The sequence below is a fragment of the Labrus mixtus genome, chromosome 13 (assembly GCF_963584025.1).
Source record: "Labrus mixtus chromosome 13, fLabMix1.1, whole genome shotgun sequence".
In the NCBI taxonomy this organism is placed as follows: domain Eukaryota; kingdom Metazoa; phylum Chordata; class Actinopteri; order Labriformes; family Labridae; genus Labrus; species Labrus mixtus.
This window is the reverse complement of record NC_083624.1, coordinates 17,820,339-17,840,532: the sequence shown is the minus strand read 5'-3', so window position 1 is coordinate 17,840,532 and position 20,194 is coordinate 17,820,339. Positions and strand designations below refer to the sequence as shown.

At 43.6% G+C, this 20,194-nt stretch overlaps 1 protein-coding gene across 1 annotated transcript in view; it reads left to right on the top strand.

Annotated features, from left to right (window-relative positions):
• Positions 1 to 20,194, top strand: part of gli2a (GLI family zinc finger 2a) — an 81,246-nt gene that overhangs the window by 53,060 nt on the left and 7,992 nt on the right. The window contains exons 4-10 of the mRNA XM_061053996.1: positions 1,305 to 1,510; positions 4,615 to 4,833; positions 13,479 to 13,680; positions 14,043 to 14,241; positions 16,924 to 17,034; positions 17,456 to 17,596; positions 19,986 to 20,135. Coding sequence (XP_060909979.1) covers positions 1,305 to 1,510; positions 4,615 to 4,833; positions 13,479 to 13,680; positions 14,043 to 14,241; positions 16,924 to 17,034; positions 17,456 to 17,596; positions 19,986 to 20,135 — 1,228 coding nt within the window. The remainder of the gene's footprint in view (positions 1 to 1,304; positions 1,511 to 4,614; positions 4,834 to 13,478; positions 13,681 to 14,042; positions 14,242 to 16,923; positions 17,035 to 17,455; positions 17,597 to 19,985; positions 20,136 to 20,194) is intronic.

Here is a 20,194-nt window from a genome sequence, read left to right as displayed (position 1 = left end):
CCCTGCAGGCCAATAGAAAGAATGCAGGTTTAGGTAATTCTACAGACTGTACTTCATAAAAGTGGACGAAGTCTGAGTGACGTCACCAAGTGGTTTTTGGAAGCCTATCCATGCCGGTTGCCATATTGGAAATGCTGACTATATCAGACTTTCGGTCAACCTAACAGCTAAGGCGGGCTGTAAGCCTCTTGACAAACCGCTAAAATGTGGCCACTTGCAGTCAGATCCGTCATACTCCTAATTACGCATAACACGTATTCTCCATAAAATCAAAAAAGTTGAGTTATTTAAAAAATCTACCCCTCGTAGAGTGTGTGCTGTTGAAGACAATATGTATTTATGTACCAGGCTGTAAATACGGCCATTTTTAAGTATGGGACTTCTGGGTCTTTTGGAGCCAACCTCAAGTGGACACTCAAGGTACTGCAGTTTGTTGCTTCATTTTTCAACACCTAAACACTAAAGGTCTTTTGTAACTATGATCAACCAGAGCACACATTTCCTTAAAAAGCACTGAAATCTAAATTTGAATCGTTGCAACACTAACGATTTATTTGTAAATATTAACCATTGGACCATTTAACCGTCGCTTTATAAGACGTCAGTCCTTCAGCCTTACAGTCTTACTGATTGAGCAGTTTGTACAGAGCGATGGGCTGCTTATCAGGCCTGCTGCACATAAGGTTGACATGCGTACTATAGTGCCCCTTTCAAAGACTTGTGCCATTGTCAGCAGCCAGTGGGACTTTTGTATCTGGAGCACAGGCCCTCAGGGTTATTGAGAGTTACAACACCCACTTGTCTTCGTTCCTGCAAGAAGAGCTGCCACTTACCTGCCGGAGATGACAAATTTACTGCTCAGCCTGATGTGACCACCGGGCAGTCAGAAAACATCAGTCCAGACCTCTTCAGGCAGCGTCTGTGCTCTCTTATCATCCAACTTGTAATACCTGTTGTGAGCGAGCCTGTAGTTTTGCCCACCCAAACAGACAGAACACACTGCTCCTGGTAGACGTTCAGTGGAAAGCCTTTGGTCTCGACTTGTCTGTCGCTGGAGGGCTTAATAGGAGAAGGTGAACAAAAGGGGATTATTATGTATTAGCTTTTAAACTGTGGAAGGGAAAGGGTGTAAGGGGATTGAGACTGTAGACACTTTAGAGGACCAACAGAAGTTAAGGCTTGTCTATGAACATACCGGTGAAGATCACTCATGATGATAACAGAGCACCATCATTTCTTCCTTCCTCTTTATATCACTCCAAATAAATTTGCCTTTTTTTTTTTTTTTTACTTTATCTTCACAGACCTCCAGGACTAACTGGCAGCCCAGTCATCTCAGATATTTCCCTGATCCGTCTATCACCCCACGGAGCGCCTGGGTCGGGTGAATCTCCGTTCAGCCCTCCACATCCGTACGTCAGCCCCCACATGGAGCACTACCTCCGCTCGGTCCACAGCAGTCCCACCCTTTCTATGATCTCAGCGGCCCGAGGACTGAGCCCTGCTGAAGGTAAGATTCACACCTCATACCAGAGTACCTCAGGTTTAATCATGTTTAACCGCATCAAAATAAAAACCATTGAGCTGCTAAATCTGAAAAGCAGCCTGAGCAGCAGTATCTTCTGTGGACAAAATAAAACTAAACGTAAAGACACTCTTTAGTTTGTACAAAAGCAAAATCCAGGCTTAATGTGTGACACTTAACAAAAACAGGCGCACATGTTCCTCCATAAACACTCTCATACCTGTTAGCTTAGGTTATGATCACCATCAGGCATTCACAGGATGGAAACACTCAGCCGCCTCAGTCACTAATGATGTGCGTGAAGTACACAATATGATGGATAAACTGCAAGCGATGTGGAATATTTCGCAGCTGCTCTGACCAGTTAGCATGAAGGATGTGAGATTGGAGTTGAGCTGGTTCATAATTTATGTTTCCTGCTCACTATAAACCAACTCTATCTGCTTGGCTGCAGCTCGCTGCACACACACTTAAGTTTACACAGTTGATTATTTTACCAACAGTGATAATTGCTCTTGCACTTTATACGTTCCCCTATATAGGGTTCTGAAGCAGACCTTTCATCAAGCGTGTTACGGTGTTTTTGCATGCGAGTGCATGCTGGTAATTTGCAGGTTTATGCGCCGTAGTTGCAGTACTACTCTCCTGCACGTTTGTACTAATGTTTGGGCAGGAGGAACCACAAAAATTAGCTCAGACAGCTAAACATAAGGCAAAAGTTCACATGGCAGACTTATTTACGCTCGTTCAAACAACATGCTTGAAAGGCGAGGAGCCACAGGCCTGCACCCGTCACCCAAAAAATCTGCAACAAACACACTTTGTGGCAAATGCCTCCTCGCTTTTCAGGAGAAGCAATGCTGAAGAGATGTTGTAGCTGATAAAGCGGCAGGGAAGTATGGCACCAAGTCCGGCACTTTGCAGCTCTGCAGAACATAAATAAAGTCTGTGCAACCAGTAGAGCATGCATAAACCTCTGATAGGGATACCTTGGTGCCAGGCATGTGTTAAAGGTTATTTGTGAAACTATATAAATTAAATTATAGATCTATGGTATGTTTTACAACGTCATGAAGCCCATCGTGGAATGAAAAGATATTGTTTTAAAGGGTAGGAGCTGCATGTTCTAATACCTGTCGAGTAAACACAGAAAAGATGTCTGACTACTTGCAGAATAGCATCTTGTGATTGGCAACGACACGGGCTGAAACAAAAGCGATCCATTGAATGGATTGGCTTTGTATTTCCTGCACACATTAAGAGTCCACAAAGGCGGACTACCTTTAACTCTAGAGATCTAGACTCTACGTCTGGCTCCAGCAGAGGCAAAGGGATTAGAACAGACCGTTATGTTCCTGTGAGAATTTTAAAAAACGGAAGTCGTTCGATAACTTTATCAAGACTCATTCAAATATTGACGCTTTCACCGCCAAATAGGAGGGCTCTACATGGAACATGGAAGGAAGATTGAGAACATGAATGGGACTCCAGTCTCAGAGTAGGATGGTAAATCGGTTTCAGTTTCAGTGGTTTCCATCTTGTGAAGTGTGACCCTGCATGATAAGCAGTCATTTTAAAATCTTAGTCTGTCTAAAACAATCGTACGATTAGAGATGTCATATAAATATTTATACAAAGCGTTGATTTTTCCATTGTATGGTTGATGTAGAATGGTTAAAAACGGTGAACTTGATTCCTGCATGGTGGCATTGTCAGCATATCGGCGCAGTCACTTCTACCGCAAACATGAGGCTCAAATCATTTTCTTTCTCTCTGAAACTTCATCAGGAAAAAAATGGATATGCTTTATTGGACAATAAAATAGTATCTGAATCAAAACAATGAAGTAGTGTTCATAGGATGGTAACATTGCTATTTGCTCATAAAAAAGAGAACAATTCAAAAGAACACTGCATCACATTTAACATAAACAAGCTGAACTACATGGAGAGTTGAAGCTCTTTACCAGAGAGACTGTCTGGTGTTTCAGGGACCAGTTGGAGTGTGGCTGCTTTTTCTCATCTCTCAAAGTGAGGTCACACACGCACAAACCCTCAGACACCAAATGCTTCTCTGCAGAGGGGGGTAACGTGATCTGGCAGCCATGGAGAAACCAAAAGAATATCCCTGGGTTGGTGCTGCTGGAGCACAAACACTCTGACTGTGCTCTGTTACTGCAGCCATGGCCTAATAGGTTCTGATGGGTCCAGATTTGTGGGTTTCAGTGTGTGCTCATGTCTATGTGTGAAAGGGGGGAGGCTGGGGTTGGCTCCCTGGATATCCAATTTGGCCCAAAACTCAATGATCCCAACCCCCACTTTTCCCCATGTTTCCACCAGCGTGCATAGTAATCCAGCAATGGCCCACACCCCTGTACCCCCACCCGCACCCCCCCCCCCATTCACTGTAGGAGGGAGGGGAGGGCAGGAAACAGAGGAAAATGGGGACACAGTCACAGTTAGATGTAGTAAAAACCAATCATCCAACATTTCACTCTTATAGCTCCTGACATTTTTAAATGTGGCTTTACTAGCTGCAGGTGTTAACACATTTTACGTCATTATTACCATTGCATATGCACCGTTTAAGGCTTCCTTTGCATGTATTTGTGTGCGTGTTCTGCACCTGCCCTCTGTGTCTTCAACTTGTCAACGTGCGTACAAAACAGCAGTCATTTACAGGAATGTGGTATTCCTTTCCACTGTACCCCCCTCCTGTCTGCTCCATCTCTCCCTCTGCTTCCTTTACTCCCTGGAGATATTTTCCCATAACCCAGCAAGCCTCAAAGACATCAGACATCTTTAATCAAACGCCTCATGCCCCGGGGCATGCATGCAGGCATGCACAAATCCTCATTTCTGTAAAGCAGGGCACTCGTCTCCTCTGTTGAGTCCTTCTTACAACCGTTCTCTTCTTCTTCATCATAGAGAAAACCAAATCTAAATGTGTTGTTCCCACTTGATATGTCAGATATGATTAGCTTTACTTCACCTGGAAGCGCCAGGGAGAATAATGAAAATATCCTGAATGCTTGATTATGAAAATTAAATGATCAGAGTGAGTTTTCTTTCACCCATTTATCCCTGCAGTGACGCACGAGCACCTGAAGGAGCGTGCCCTGTTCAGCCTTCCCCCTCCACCACCTGGAGCCAACCCCACAGAGTACTACCACCTGATGGCCAGTGCCAGCCAGAGAAGCCCCTACGGCGACCTGCTGATGCAGAGCGGAGCGGCGGCGGCAGCGGCAGCAGCGGCGGCGGCGGCGGCTGCTGCAGCTCATCTACCAGATTACATCAGTCCTGTGGACGGTGAGGACAAAACTTCTTGTTTGGTTGTTTTGGGAAATACGACATAAGATTCAAGAGATTCAGTGGCCTTGCAGCAAAACAATTTTGGACATTTTATTAACATAGATGCTGTAATGTAGAGCATATTAAATTACCCACATGATATGTGAGTCAATATTTTGTCAGAAGGTCAAAAATATCAAACTTCCATTCCAGGAATACCAAAGCACATGCATGTCTTTCATCCCTGGTATATGAAGAACAGCCAAACTTAACAGCCACGCTGCCCTTTGTTCTCAGCACCAGGCGTGTTGATACCATCCTCTTATTCTTCCTCTGGAGGTTTTTTTTATGCTAGAGTTCCCCACATCAAAGCTGGAGGAGCTTTTTAGACTTACACGTAGCATGGGGGCTGCGGCGAGCTGGGCTTGTAGGGTGCATAAACACAGAAAGCCCTGAGGCCAGGAGATCGTAAAAACATGTGTTACTCTGGAGGTGGTGTTTCAGGTGTTTTATTCTCTTCTTATGAGATACATCCTGCAAAATGAAAGTCTGAGTTACCGTAAATGGGATACATCAAGAGTGGTGTGAGGTGGAGGACTGTTACTTTTAGACTTTTGTGTGTCGAACAGTTAAGGCAGGGATTAACTTGGTGTGCTGTCCACTTAATGGCGGGGATGAGGCAGCTTAACACACACACGCACACACATTGGCGCACAAAAAAAAAAAAACGCCAGGCAAATGCTCACAAACTCGTACATGTGTTTGCACACACACTCACAGAGGCCAGCCTGTTCTTTCATGCCAGTTAGAACCCGGCGGCCCTCTATCAAGATGACGGTCAGGCAACAGAACAGACGTTTGATTCCAGCATCCAAGAAACCTTCAAGCCCTCATGAATGGGGAACAGAAAGCGCACAGAGTGGAAAAGCGTCCGTGAAAGTCAGCCTTTTCGATGGCTGATAATCAAATACTCCCCTTGGCACTGACGCCCACTCCGCTCCTGGAGCCCTCTCGCTTTCTTTCATCCCGTCCAGCCACCCACCCAGAAAAAAAAAAAACACTGCCTTAATGCTCTCGCTGCTCCAGTGTCACGCTCTTTAGAGCCACTGCATGACACTCATGCAATCATGCATCCTCACATACGGGTAGAAGAAAAATTGAGTCAGATTTCTTAGTGTCGTCAAAAATGCATTTTCTTCAAAGAGATACAGTTAAACAGTTATCATGTTAAATGAGTCAATATGTCCATCACTCTCTTTTGTAAACCCTCTCAGCTGGGGATGACATGCACTCAATAGTAACAGGACTGGGAGTCCAGACCTGCAGCCAGTACAACAAAGACTGCAAGCCAGACCAGCTGAGCTAAACAAGGCACTTCTTTCTAAGAAAGCAGTTTGTTACAGTCTTGTTGATTCCATGATGAGACCTTTTGTTGCATTGCATTTGTAAAAACAAGCTTCATTTCACACAGATCTCTAGTAGTGTACACACACTGTCCACAACATTGCATTTGCACAAACTTGTGCACTCTTTTCTCTAACTGCCATTTGTTCAAGCATCCTCACACACAGGTAAAAGAAAAACTAAGTCAGATATGGTGTGGCTCTCCGTTCAAAAAGAGACCTCGGGGTGGCAGCTGCTGGTAGTTTTTTATTTAAGATAATCCTGATTAAACAGATCTACAAAAACATACTGATAACGTGATTATTTTTTCAACATTAAGCTAAGACAGTGAATCACCTTTCACATTCATTGATGACGTCTTTCTATATTTTGATGCACAAGAGATCATTGTTTGTAGTCTTGTTTTAAGATAAAATCATATTACTGTGAGATTTATTACGGCAAAATAAACAAAAATGTATAAAACTTCAGCTTTTGTAAATTTTAGCGATATGAATCATTCAAAGATACTCCAAGAAAAGGCTTCACAACGGGCACCAATGGAGACGCTTTAATTCAGTTGTCATTATTTTCTACTCATTAAGCATATTTAAAGCAAAAATAAAGAAAAGTGCAAATTTCAAATAATTGATGGAGAGCCTGCAATTATTTTTTCATGCTTTGACATTAGCTCAGGTTGTAAATGGTAAATGGACTTGAGCTTATATAGTGCTTTTACACCGCATGTTACACTTACCCATTCACACCCTTCCACAAACTGATCACTATGTAGTATTATCCATCAGAAGTAACTAATCCCATTCATACACCGCCGCCTTAGCAGCGGGGGAAATTCGGGATCGGGGTCAAACCCTCGACCTTCCGGTTGAGAGACGACGACTCTACCAACTGAGCCACAGCCGCCCGTTGTACAGATACTTTCATTTGAAGATGCACCAAAACAAATGTTAGAATAAAAAGAAATACTGTTGTGTGCAAAGAGTTCAAAGGGTTAATCTTTTGAATTATCTCAATCACTTAGGTAAACACAGTGGTGCAGAGTGAGGGGTGAGGGAGGGTGAGGAAGGGTTAGAGGCCCAGCACAAACTGTAGACCACCTCTTTCTCCTCCCCCTGCTTTCCCCTATTTACTCCTCTACCTCCAACCCACCTCAGTGACCGCCGCTGTGCTGCCGTGCCCACACTTGTTTGCCAACGCTGTTTGCTCAAATAGCCACAGTCCCCCCCCCCTCTCATCTCCCTCAATCCCCATTGCAACCTCCACACTTGCTGCCACCATCCCAGCAGCTTTTATTCAGTGTTCTACCCATGCTAAGAGTGATGTGGTCAGGTTTTGGGCCACTCTGCCAGTCTGGAGGCTCTTCCATTGCGGCCTGCAGACACAGGGCCCGTATTGACCGAGGCGGCCAGCTAATGGTCATCGCGGGCAGCCCCGGCCTGAATCAAAAGCCTCATTTTCTGCCAGAGGAGGAGAAGGAGGAGGCAGAGGAGGAGGAGAGGCAGAGGTGGCAAATATGTGCTTCATCCCCTGCCGTTTGCTTTGGAAGGCAGTGCAGATAAACCCGTATTAAAAATCAATTTATGCACTAATATTCAGGAGACCCACCGCAAAAACTAGAAGCCCTCAGTGAACCCTCAGTACGCCTCCTCACACCCGCCCTCCTGTTTTCTCTCTGCATAAGTCAAGGCTTACTGTTGAACCATGAACCTCTGAATGCTGCTGTGAAGAAGTTCGCTGGTGGAAAAGTTGTGAACAGAAGCGTCAGTAAAGGTTTATTCGACGGAGCTGCATGTCTTAGGGTTCCACTTGTGAATTTGAGGATTTACTGCTGTGCAAACATCAGGTCAGACACTTCAACACTGGAACCTCTCTCCTAAATATGATGGAGATCAATTGAAAATGATGCATTGAACTTGTTTAAACTCAGAACTTGAGGCTCTTCCTTTCACTTCCCCATTGTACCCTTAACTAGAAACAGTCCACCAGCGTGGTGCATTGTTGTGGTGCACGTTTCTTGCCGGGTTTGTCCACACACAGAATGTGATGGACAGGACTGCTAGACAAACAAAATCTTCCCAGCAGTTTTAAAGACCTCCCCGAAACGCTTCGCTGCTTCTGTAAGTCAGCGCTGGTCTGCATGGCGTGTTTTTCATGCATTCATCACTGTCCTTATCTGATGAGAGTGACATGGAGTCTGAGAGGAGCAGGCTGGTCTATAACAACAAAAATGCATTTGCTTCAATGAGATACTGTTAAACAAATATTATTCTCAACAAGTCAACATATCTCTCTCTTTTCTTACTTGTCTTGTATTTAAGTGAAATCTCTCGGCAGGTTTAAAAAGCCTCCTCCACTAGTGTCACAACTACACACAGTCAGCCTGAGTACAAACTTGCACGCTCATTTCTGTGCAGTTGTTGTCATTGCTAATACGTACACCTTCCCCCATGTTACTTTTTTTATGCCATCTTGGGTCAAAGGAAACATTTTTAGAATAAAGATGACAAGACATTACTCTTAGAAACACAATTTATAGTTATCTGATAAATCTAAATCTAGAGCAGGAAGGTTACCCAGAGCGGAGGCGTTTCTACCTCAGGGACAAGGGTCTAATTTAAGTTCAAGGGACATTATTTTCGAGAGAGAGTCCCTGCTCGGGGGATAGTACTTTCCAAAAGTACCCGGACTTTAGGGATGGAGGCTTACAGTACTGAACATTTACGATGAGGTCAATTAATTGCAATTACCCTCTGTGCTCTTGTTGTTGTAAAGTTACACCTGGTATTTGCATTTTCCTTACGTCAGCGGACGAATCCACAGCATATTTTTGGGTCTTAAGGCCAGGCTGGAAACCAAATGCATGTACGGGCTGCAGGGACCTTTTGGTAATTTACATAGTGCCAAGTTCTGAGAGTTACAGGAACTTTGTTGGTAAGATTTGCAATGCATCTTAATTTTACTTTTAGTAAAACCTGTCACTTCTCTGGTCTCTTAACCCTGATAGATGTCAAAGAAACACTAATTCAAACACGAGTAAAAACATTGACGCATTTAAACTAGTACACCACACAGGACGCTTGTGTAGATGAAGTTACATTTGATTCGATATTTCACATTGGGAGGCATTCAGGAGTCTGTTTGTTTGCGTGTGAGCAGGTATGTACGGGGCGGGTTGGCAGAGAAATATCAGAGCAGTTTGTTGGAAAACGCTGAAGCTCCCACGACAAAAGCAGCGGCCAAAGTAAATGTCTGCCATCCCGAGGAAAAAGATTTCAGTGTTGAATCAGTGGAGGGGGGGTAGGCTGATAGATTTGTGTACTGATGTGGTGGTGGGGAGCGAGGGGATCGAGGGGAGGGGGTTGGTCCCCTCAGACTGCACACACAAACACTTAACTATATGTTTTTTCACCAGCACATGGGTGGAAGTGTGTGCATAAACACACTGGCAAACACTACGGTGGCTTTGGGCCCGACACTGGGGGCTCATAGAGGATTCAGTGCGAGTCCCCTCGCTAATAAAATTCACAGTGTTAGCATTAGTGAGATTTAGCAGGGAAAATAAACATTTTTACACTCAAGGCTGGCTGGGGGCGGGGGGGGGGGGGGGGGGGGGGGTGGTTAGGCTGGCTGAAGATGTTGAGGGTGGCGCTGCTGGCACAAAATCAAGCTGTGGTGTGTGTGTGGGGGGGGGGGGGTGTCCTCCATTCATCACAGATTCAAGGTCATCGTGGTTTTTCTGACTGCATTCACCACTTGTTTAAAGAAATCTGTTTTTGGAAAGAAATTGCATTAATTAAAAGTTACATTAATATTCACTCACCAATAACAGCATGCACAAGTTTCAACAGTTATTGGTAACAAACTAAAGTTCTACTTTTATAAAAGTTGATTTCTGATTAGGGTGGCTGCACGATTAATTGCAAATTCATCATTATTGCAATTTGAGTTTGCCCAGTGTGTATGTAAACTATAAATGCTCTCTCACTCAGCACGTGTAGATTTCACCCACTGAATGTAGGCCTGAGTATAACGTCCATGCTTTGACATCATTGGGTGCAGTCAGATGAAACACAAGCTCACTATCAGCTCCACTCAGATGTATTGGTGCCAATTAAGTGGTGATTCATTTTGTATTCTGGAGTGACATGTTGCATACACAGATCTTTGTTACACAGACACTGATTGTGTAAAACATTTTATTTAGCTGACGGATATTTAAAAAACTAGGTTTCAGCTCATGTGCACTCTTTGGTTTATTTTTCACACTTCATATTGTTATTGCAATACCGAACAGTGATTGCTTTGATTAAAGCTCTGTTTTTTTAAAATGCTGTTTCAACAGACAAGGCACCATACCGATTTTTCTGCAGAGACTGATAGTGACCCTCCGTGTGCTCTGGGTCAGAATGACTCTGAGACCTTAAGCTGCTTCTGGGGATAAGAACAACCCTCCAATTAAAGTGTTTTCATTTTCAGCAGAGATTAAAAACAGCCCATTACTTTTGAATACTTTTTTGTCTTTACTCTATGGACAGGCACCGAAGCCCCTGTAATTATAACTCTTTATATAAATCCAGATCCCACAATTAAGACCAGCCCACAATGCAGACACACATTCACATGCATGTGTACGCACACATGCCATATTGCCACATTTGCTGCGCCGCCACGGTCTGTGCAACATCTGTTTTCTCACTCCTTGCCGGAACCTGCTCACCCTTTCAATTAACCGCCGCCTATAAAACACGCATTCACCCAGTGGTGAGAGGTGTGTGAGCGTGTTGTGTGAAATTTGTTCCAGGTAAAATAAGTCTAGACCAATGACATCCATTAAAACAACACTGAGCTACAGAGAAGTAGCTTAGCTTTTAAAAATCTAATATCATAGACCTCTAGGTCGTAGTGCTCGAGGCCTAATGAATTCCTCTGAGCGGAGGTTGATGTATAGTTTGCAGGGGTGGTGTTTGAAGTCACTGGGGGCGGGTTTTTTGGGGGGGTTTTTGGGCACAGGGCCCAGAAGGGTGAGGCAGGCGCCAGCCTACCAGGCAGCCAGGCTGTGAGGCCTGTTTCCTGCTTTATAGAGGGGAATATTAATACACTTATCTCCTATTAAATCTGTTGGCAGAGCAGTACGCTTGCCTCATTTATAAAAACAGCAAATCCCAGCAGGAGCAAGGCACAGCCAGAATGAACTCTTCATTCATGATCCATGCTCCCAAGTGAATCCTACTTCTTTACTCCATCCATACTGTTCTGTACAGTAAGATGACACATTTATTTATTAGCCATTAAGAGGCACATTCCTGAGGACTGTTTGTTGTTTCTGCCAACTCTTTTATTCACATCTTTATCATCTCCACCAGTCTTTTTTTTCTTCCTGGACCCCAAACTACTGTCGTCTGCCGTCTGAAGTTCCCGGGGGCCTTTTAACTAAGTGCATATGCCTCTGCTTTACGACTCGCCACCTCCAAACATAATAGTTTTGGAAGTAAGACCCTGGTTTATGGCCGTAGGTCTGGCCTGGTGATTATTGCGGTGCCTGGATTCATTTGGCTTGAGGGTTTTAGAGCTCCACCAGCCAAACGTGGGGGATTGGATGCATATTGACAGCAGTGGAGGTGACATGCTGAGTGTGTGTGTGTGTGTCTGTGTGTGTTTGTGTGTTGAGGTGCACAGTGCATGTGCTTAGGTGACTTGTGATGGGCCTATTATGAGTTTCCTGCCTCTCGCGCCTCTGATGATGTCGGCTGTATGACCTAATTACATATGTGCAAAGACACACATGGCAGCCCTGCTCTCTGTCCCCTCACACTGAGAGGCAGCACCTGTTGATCCCAAGAAAACAATCTGCCTCTCTACCTGTGGTATATCGTTTTCTTTTTTGGACCCAGAAGTGACCATATTTGGACAAAAGGGGGAGGAGCTGGAGAGGAGCAGATTTTGGCAAATGCTAAATTATCAAAGCTTAACAGTCTGAACTTGTGCCTTGTCGATAAATTAGCTAGTTGTCCTATTTCTTACATATAGCAGTTTGATTTGTGGTGATAGCTTACTGACGTTATTTATTTATTAGACCAGAAGAGTTTGTGCAATGAGTTCAACATAGCTAAAGATCAAGCGTCAGTTGAACTCCACTACAAGGTTTTTGCTCTCTGACAAGCTGGAGCACAGACTTATATGGCTTGTTGGTTCAATAAAATCATGGGCAATCCATACAAGATGTCCAAAATGTACATGAAATAATATCTAGACGGCACCAACTACTCAAACATGGCTAAGAGGTTCAGCTCATGGACTGAATTAGATGAGTAGACAACAAGCAGAAAGCTAGCTGCATGTAGCTGTCACTCCAAGACACAATGCCCCTAATAATGCGTAACTCTTTAAGGCTTAATATAATTTAAATATGGAAGTTAAATACTATATAAAGTCAGCTCCCAGACAGTTGTCATGTATAGAGAAATTAGTAACAGGACCTTATCTGATTTTTGGACCAGTTTGTGAACATGAGCAGCTTTTTAACATAGCGCTCTAGGGAGATCGGCTCGCTTTTGAAGTCAGCCCCAAGTGGCCACTCAAAGAACTGCAGTTTATGGTAAGGCTTCGTTGGCTACCATGATTGCAGATTGAGTGCTACATGCCTTGGTAATTTAAAATAAATAAATAAACACAAATGATGGACAATAAGTACGTAGAGAAGTTATATAAATTACCTTCTCTTCAATTTCATGGGAAAGTATTCGCCCTGCTCATTTTCTTGCGCTCATTCACCACATCAATAGGAAAAACGTGCAACAGTCAGGTCTAGCAGGAGGCCATGAACCCTACCTTTGTGAGGCGGCCTTGTTCTTTTCTAATGGTATTCTGAGATCAATTTGTTTAAATTGCCTCCATTTAACTTTCCCGAGAACAGCGGTCTGAAAGAGATTACTATCGCGGTAATTACTGAGAATGATTGGAGGCGATTCATTATGCATAAGAGGACGTGAATGCTAAATAGGAGCTGTGTGTATGTGTGTGAAAGATGCAGAAGATAGAGTGTAGCTTAGCTAGCTGTGACCTTTGCTATAGTGCTCCCGGCTGAACATGGTCCAGGGTAGACCAAGACACATATTTCCTCTGATCTGGTTAATGTATTACAGGTTCTTAATAGTGTTTAAGTCATCACATATACACTCATAAACATAAAGGTGGCTTTCTTTTGAGGGTAACAAGCCAAGATGGCTGACATTGTCTCCATTGTGTCTCTTTGTCTACAGTATCACGTTTCTCTAGCCCGCGTCTGACACCCCGTCTGAGCAGGAAGAGGGCGCTGTCGATCTCCCCGCTGTCAGATGCCAGCATCGACCTGCAGACCATGATCCGCACCTCGCCCAACTCCCTGGTGGCCTACATCAACAACTCCCGCTCCAGCTCAGCGGCCAGCAGCTCTTATGGGCACCTTTCAGTCGGAGGCATCAGGTAGATGCACGTGCACAAACACCTTTACGTTGAGCAGCCAAAAGATGCAGAGACTTTTCTCATGATTGTGGGGTTTGTAGACAGACCAGGGACACATATTAGAGTTAGAGAGAAACATGGTAGCGGGTATATTTAATTCTTCATTAACACGATAACAAGAAAATGTTTACTGAAGCCTTACATAGCTTGGTAAGTCAAATGTTAGGGTCCAATGTGGTCACAATAAGACATCTTGGTGCCTGATAGTGTCAGTTCAACACTAATGTCATTCAAGTATAGGCCTAGCCTCTAAATATTTAGAACTAGACATGAGTCTCCATGTTTTTCCATGAGGTAACTGCTTTCCTTTCTCTCTCATTCAGCCCATCCTTCAGCTTCCCTCATCCCATCAACCCTGTCGCCTACCAGCAGCTGTTGTCTCAGCAGAGGGGTCTCAACGCCTTTGGCCACACACCACCTCTCATTCAGCCATCACCGTCTTCCTACTCTGCTCGCCAACACCACCTCACGGTCTCGGCGATGTCCACCTCCCACAACAGCTCCAACTCTGAGGCAAACCAGGTATGAACGGGAGCATTTGTACCCTTGGAATGTGAAACTTGTACACCAATGAAATTAAGAAAGATTGAATGTTTTCTACCTCAGATGTCATTTATATTCATGTTTAGGAAAGTTTGATTTTTTTTTTTTTTTTTTTTTACTAATTGTGCTACCAAATGGATGATTCATTTCATTTATATTGATTTCTGATCAATGTGTACACCTGTAATGGATGGATGGATAGATAGATGGAATACATTTTACTGTTACAGCAACTACAATTACATTCAAGAGGCACATATAAACAAGACATTAAAAATACTTCAATTAGTTTTTTAAACTAGACTCAACAGTCACGGAACAATACAAACAAATGTGCTTATTCAGGGAGGTGTAGCCCAGCAACCTCCCTGTTTTACAAATGCTAAATTATGAAGTCTGGTGTTGAAAAAGTTCAATTGGTTTTTAAAATGATTTAGGGTTGTCAGTAGGACTTTTGGTGGAGGGGAACATCTTCCCAGAAAACATTATGATTCAGCCTTTTCAACCCATTTCACACCCGGTGGCTGAGGTCATCTACTGGAGTGATTAAAGACTTTAGGTACATCCTGGTCATTCAGACTCCAGCACATGTTTTTATAGGGCCCAGGTTTAAAATGACAGAAATGATCCTTTATTCCACCTTGGATTGAAAAGTAGTTTTGAATCAAGAATTTTCTTTAACATTATGAGAAATATACAGCTCAAGTCCTGCAAATTGCAATGGTCTTTCTTTATCAGGACACTGTTTGCACCAAGACGACATGTAATGTAAACTTCCCACTCTCTGCGCTGCTATCAGCAGTGTTTCAACACAGTGTCCACTGACAAACACCAGCAGTATCTCAGTATTCCCGCCTGAATCGTACACACTCCTGCACTAAAGAATGAGACACACCCAAATTCACTAACACACGTTCAGCTTTATTTCAACAGTGATCAGAACCACATTTCCCTTTTGGTTTACGGCCAACTGTATGAATCATTGAGGCCCCCAGAAGTGCAGAACTGCAATCTAGCGTCTGGGTGGGATTAGGGGACCCCCCTCTAATATTGGACCCCTTCCAATGAACCTCTATATTCACACCCATACACAATAACTCATCAGCTGCTTTACATTTTATATTTCTCTTCTGTTTGCGTCTAGTATTGCTTTTAAAGGCCTTGTGTGTCATTCTGCCGTCTTAAGAATCTGTAAGCAAATAAAAGCCCCACCCACCCGCAACCTCCAACCCCACCCGCCGACACAACCCCGCACTCCTCCTCCCCAGTACCGAGGGTCATAACTCCCCTTCTTTCATATTTCCTTGTGGCTTAAGGGGGAACATAAAGCAGTCTAAACTGTTTAGTCTCGGCAGCTGGTTCCAGTCTGACTTATGGGCCGCGATGCAACCAGGACTCCACACATCTCTTCACAGGAGGAGCGGGCCAAAGACAATTGTGTGCTGTCTCTGCCTTTCTCTGCGGTTTAATGAATTGAATTACACTAATAGGAGACAGGATTGGAAGGCTGGGGGATGCATGGATGGATGTTAAGTTTAATGTGTTGCAGTTAAGTCAAAGATTCACTGATAGATTATGAATCACTTGGTTAATGGGTCACTTTTTGTTTCCCCAGAATGTATGTACATCAGCCACTACTTTATTTCTATATAAAGTACATTACTAAACTCAAATGTACACAAGCAATTGTGAAACAAGAAAAAACATCCATACACACCCATGCAACATTCATACTCACAATAGGCCAAACAAAATCCCAAAGTCTGCAATAGTAAATAATTATCTGCATTTATTTGACAGAGATAAAATATATTAAAATTGTTTGGGGTGACATCAGATACCGTCTCTCGAGTAGAGCAGTGATTTCTCTCTGGAACCAAATTCTTTATAGTATATTCTGGGTTTAGGTCACCATAATACTTCTCGCTAAACGTTTAAACTCAAATGTTTGATCAATTGATTGAGATAGAACTTAATAATCAGACAAAGTCTCAAATGTTTCTGTCATCACAGCAGCTTCATTACAATATTCAAAATTAAAGACAGGGTTCAAAGATGCATTTGACACACCAAACATTCAGAGGCCCTCAACAGGCTTATATCAGGGTTTAAGCTCCTTATTAAATTTAGGATTGACTGGGATGCTCCGTTCTGAACTTAGTAAAACATGTATCTCAGGTCTGATGGTCTGATGGTCATGGTTCATATCACTGTTCAGAGTGAAGGTCAGAGACGATACTGTTCGCCAGCCTTTGACTATTTGTTTTAAGGTGGAACAGTTTAGACTTGACAGTGGTTGACAGACACGTGTACCATGTGGTGTTTCAGTACTGTTGGGCACTCAGAATCACAGAAGTAAAAAACATAACAAGGATATGTCGCCCCAAAAGTTCTCAGTCTTGCAGCTGTTTTAAATTTGTTCTTTTAGAGGAAAACAAATGGTCGATCAGTAGACCCAAATGTACATAGTATGACACTTGCTCGATTGTTTCATTATGAATGCATTGGGGTTCTATAAGCATCAGATGGTAAACCAAATACTGTTTCCTCGGTTTTCTTTGTGTTAATCTCTAGAGCTTTATCATCACTGCGCTCAGCCTGAGTGACTTAAAGATAATCAGAGATGTATCATCTGACTGTCTGTTTTTATCTGTCGTTCAGAATGCCAGTGGAGACCCAGCAGTCAGCAGCACAGTCAACCCATTGATCACCAAGAGGTCAAAGGTTAAAACAGAAGCAGAAGGTCCACTTCCCATTTCACCGTCGTCTCAGGTAAGAGAATATTCAAAACAAAACAAACCTACACTAGACAATAGAAAAGAATCTGTAACTTCTCCAGAACAACAACAGAAATATTCCTGGTGAATGTTCTTTGGGGATCTCCAATGACCTTCAGTCTCTCCAGCTGCTTACAGTGGGAAATGAGTCCAAGGCAGTTGCTAATTTGGCTTTTATTGATTATAGGGTGGGAAATAAAAATGCAGCTTTAATCAATGACAAAGGCAAGCAACAACTCATTAGGATTAAGACACAGATAAGATAAGGGGGATGCAAAACAGTACAGAATGCTTCTGTAACTTCTGGCATGCAGAGTCCGATAAAGGATGTTTGAATTCGAGTCATCTATACATTTTAACAGCACATCTGCACAGCTGTTCACCCCCTCTGATAAAGTGCTTTCTCTTTTCTCCAGGACCTGGGTGGGGGTATCTTGGACCTGAGTGAAGATCTGGATAAAGACGAGTGTAAACAGGAGCCTGAGGCCATATATGAGACCAACTGCCACTGGGAGGGCTGCTGCAAGGAGTATGACACCCAGGACCAACTTGTGCATGTGAGTAATAGGTGCAATGAATGACAAAATCCCTTTACACAGCATGTTCAAGGGGAGATTTTGGTTCTTCAATCGGGTGCTGCTGTTTAGTACGAAAGGTACAGATGAGTAGTGGTGGAGCTGAGATGCTCCGCTGTTAAACACAGAGGAGGAGGTGTAGACGGCCAAGATGGTGTTGGTCTTAATAGGGGAGCCAGAAGGCCGACACGAGGGCATGACATTTTAAAACATTTTATTTGTTAATAGTAAATAGCTTACTGAAAAAGAAGATGAAAAAAATCACCTGAAAAATGCCTACAAATAGAGAAATGGTAAATGGACTTGAGCTTGTAGAGAGCTTCTCTAAGACTACTCAAAGCGCGTTTCCTTTTGCTGTTCTGGACACGGTCATCAACATTAGAAGACGACTTCAGTAGTGAAGGCCATTTCCAAACTTTCCCCTCAGAACCTGCTTTGTGTTGTGTGAAAAGAGAAACGTTGTAAGAAGTCTTCTCCTGCTCATTAAAGCGGTGCTGATTGAGTCTGCTCAGAAGCTGTCAAGTAACGGATCCCTTCCTGTTCGGTTGACACGCGCAGCGTTAATGAGCGCTGCCGGCTCTCGCCAAATTCAAACCCCAGCCCCTGCAGCTGTGCCCCTGCAACCCCTTAGCCCTTTGACCCCCTGACTCCTAACCTCTCGCCCCCAGAAAAGCACCCCCAACCCCTGAAGCCCAGAAGGCCGGCCATAAATACATTGTCATGCCAGAAGCTCTTGGAGTTATGGAACCTCACGCTCACCCCTTTTTTTCAGACAAACTTTTCTTCTTGCTTTCTCCTCCGTGTGTGACTGTGTCGGTTATCTCTGGGCGTTGGTGGGAGGGGCTTATGTCAGGTCTACAGAACCAGAAGCTGATGGGAGGTGCTTGGTGGTTTTCAAGATGCAAAAAGTCAGGACTAGAGGAACCTTGGACGACTTTAACCCCAGAATCCAGCTCCCCAGACACAAACTCTGTGAGAGCATGCAGGATCAGTGAGGAGACAAGTGGAGGATCAGAAGTTTGAAGGATGGATGAGGCAGACACATTCCTAAATCCTCAAAGGACCACATGCTTTCTATTGACTATATATAAAAAAATTTAAAGCAAGAGAAGGAAAGAAACCCAGCAGCAACACCATAAGCACATCCAGGGTTCACACATGGTTCCATTAAAATCAGCAAAAAACAACACACACCTGTGGGTTTTCGGTCTTCCACAAAACCAAACTAATTACATATTATGGATTCACTGCAGAGTGTAACCTGAAAATAGAGGCCTCTGCTTGTTTCCATTCCTCCTCCTTCACCCAAAATAGATCTCAGTAGAATCATCAGCCACCGAGCTTTCTCGCTGGTGGAGAAGTGGCCACATAAGTGCAGCGTTGTGGGTGTGGATGTCCTCGGGAAATGAAGTAGTCCCTGTGGGTGTGTGGATATTTGCATGTGGCGCACGGGATGAGAGTTTTGAAGTGTGTTTGTTCTGAAACACCGTGTGGGTTTGTGTGTTCAGAAAGTGCACAACCGTCTGTAATTTCAGTCATTTGAGTTCATTTAAACCTGTTTGAAGACATAATTAAGATAACTGCAAATCTAAGGGGGGGAGTTCTCAGGAGCCACAGGTCGGATTTAAACCCAGGCCACCTGCTTGGAGGACTAGGGGCGCACGCACCAACCACTAATCTACCGGAGTCCCTAACCAATATTTGATTTAATCTATTTTCACTGTATTTTCAAATAAACTACAACATACATTTACTATATCACAATATTTAGCTTCACAAAATACAAACACAACTTCATCCTGGGAGATTTTATGTTTACTTAATTTAATTTGTCCTGAAACTACTAGACTAGCAGATACTCCTTCACAGACTTCCTGATACATCAAACGTCAGGAGGATGGAAGATAATACAAGTCTTAAAATCCTCTTCCTGGTCACTTTTACTGCGACCTGAGGAAGTTCCTCTTCCTTTAGAAACACTCACACATGAATGCACACACAGGGCCTGAAAAAACAGACACAGGGCTTTTATAGGTTTTGTCTCCTGTTGACAGATGCATAAAAAACGTCAGCCATAATGGATGGTGGTGTCATTCAAAATGTGTGTGTGGATGCACATGGTCACATGAGAGAGGAAGAATCTACTGGTGGGAAAGAAAGACAAGAATTTGCTGACTCACACACACACACACACACACACACACACACACACACACACACACACACACACACACACACACACACACACAAGCTCACACATACAAACACTCTGTGTCTAGTCCCTGTTTCTACATCGAGCTCATTATCTCTATAACAGAATATATTTGATATTACACTCTGATTGACTTTATTTGAATTGTCTCCTCCTCAGCACATCAACAACGACCACATCCACGGCGAGAAGAAGGAGTTTGTGTGCCGCTGGGACGAGTGTTCCCGGGAGCAGAAGCCCTTCAAGGCTCAGTACATGCTGGTGGTCCACATGAGGCGGCACACGGGCGAGAAGCCACACAAATGCACGGTAAGAATCTTACATCACTAGAAAATACAGTAGTGAGCTGTTAGAAGCAAGTTTGTTAA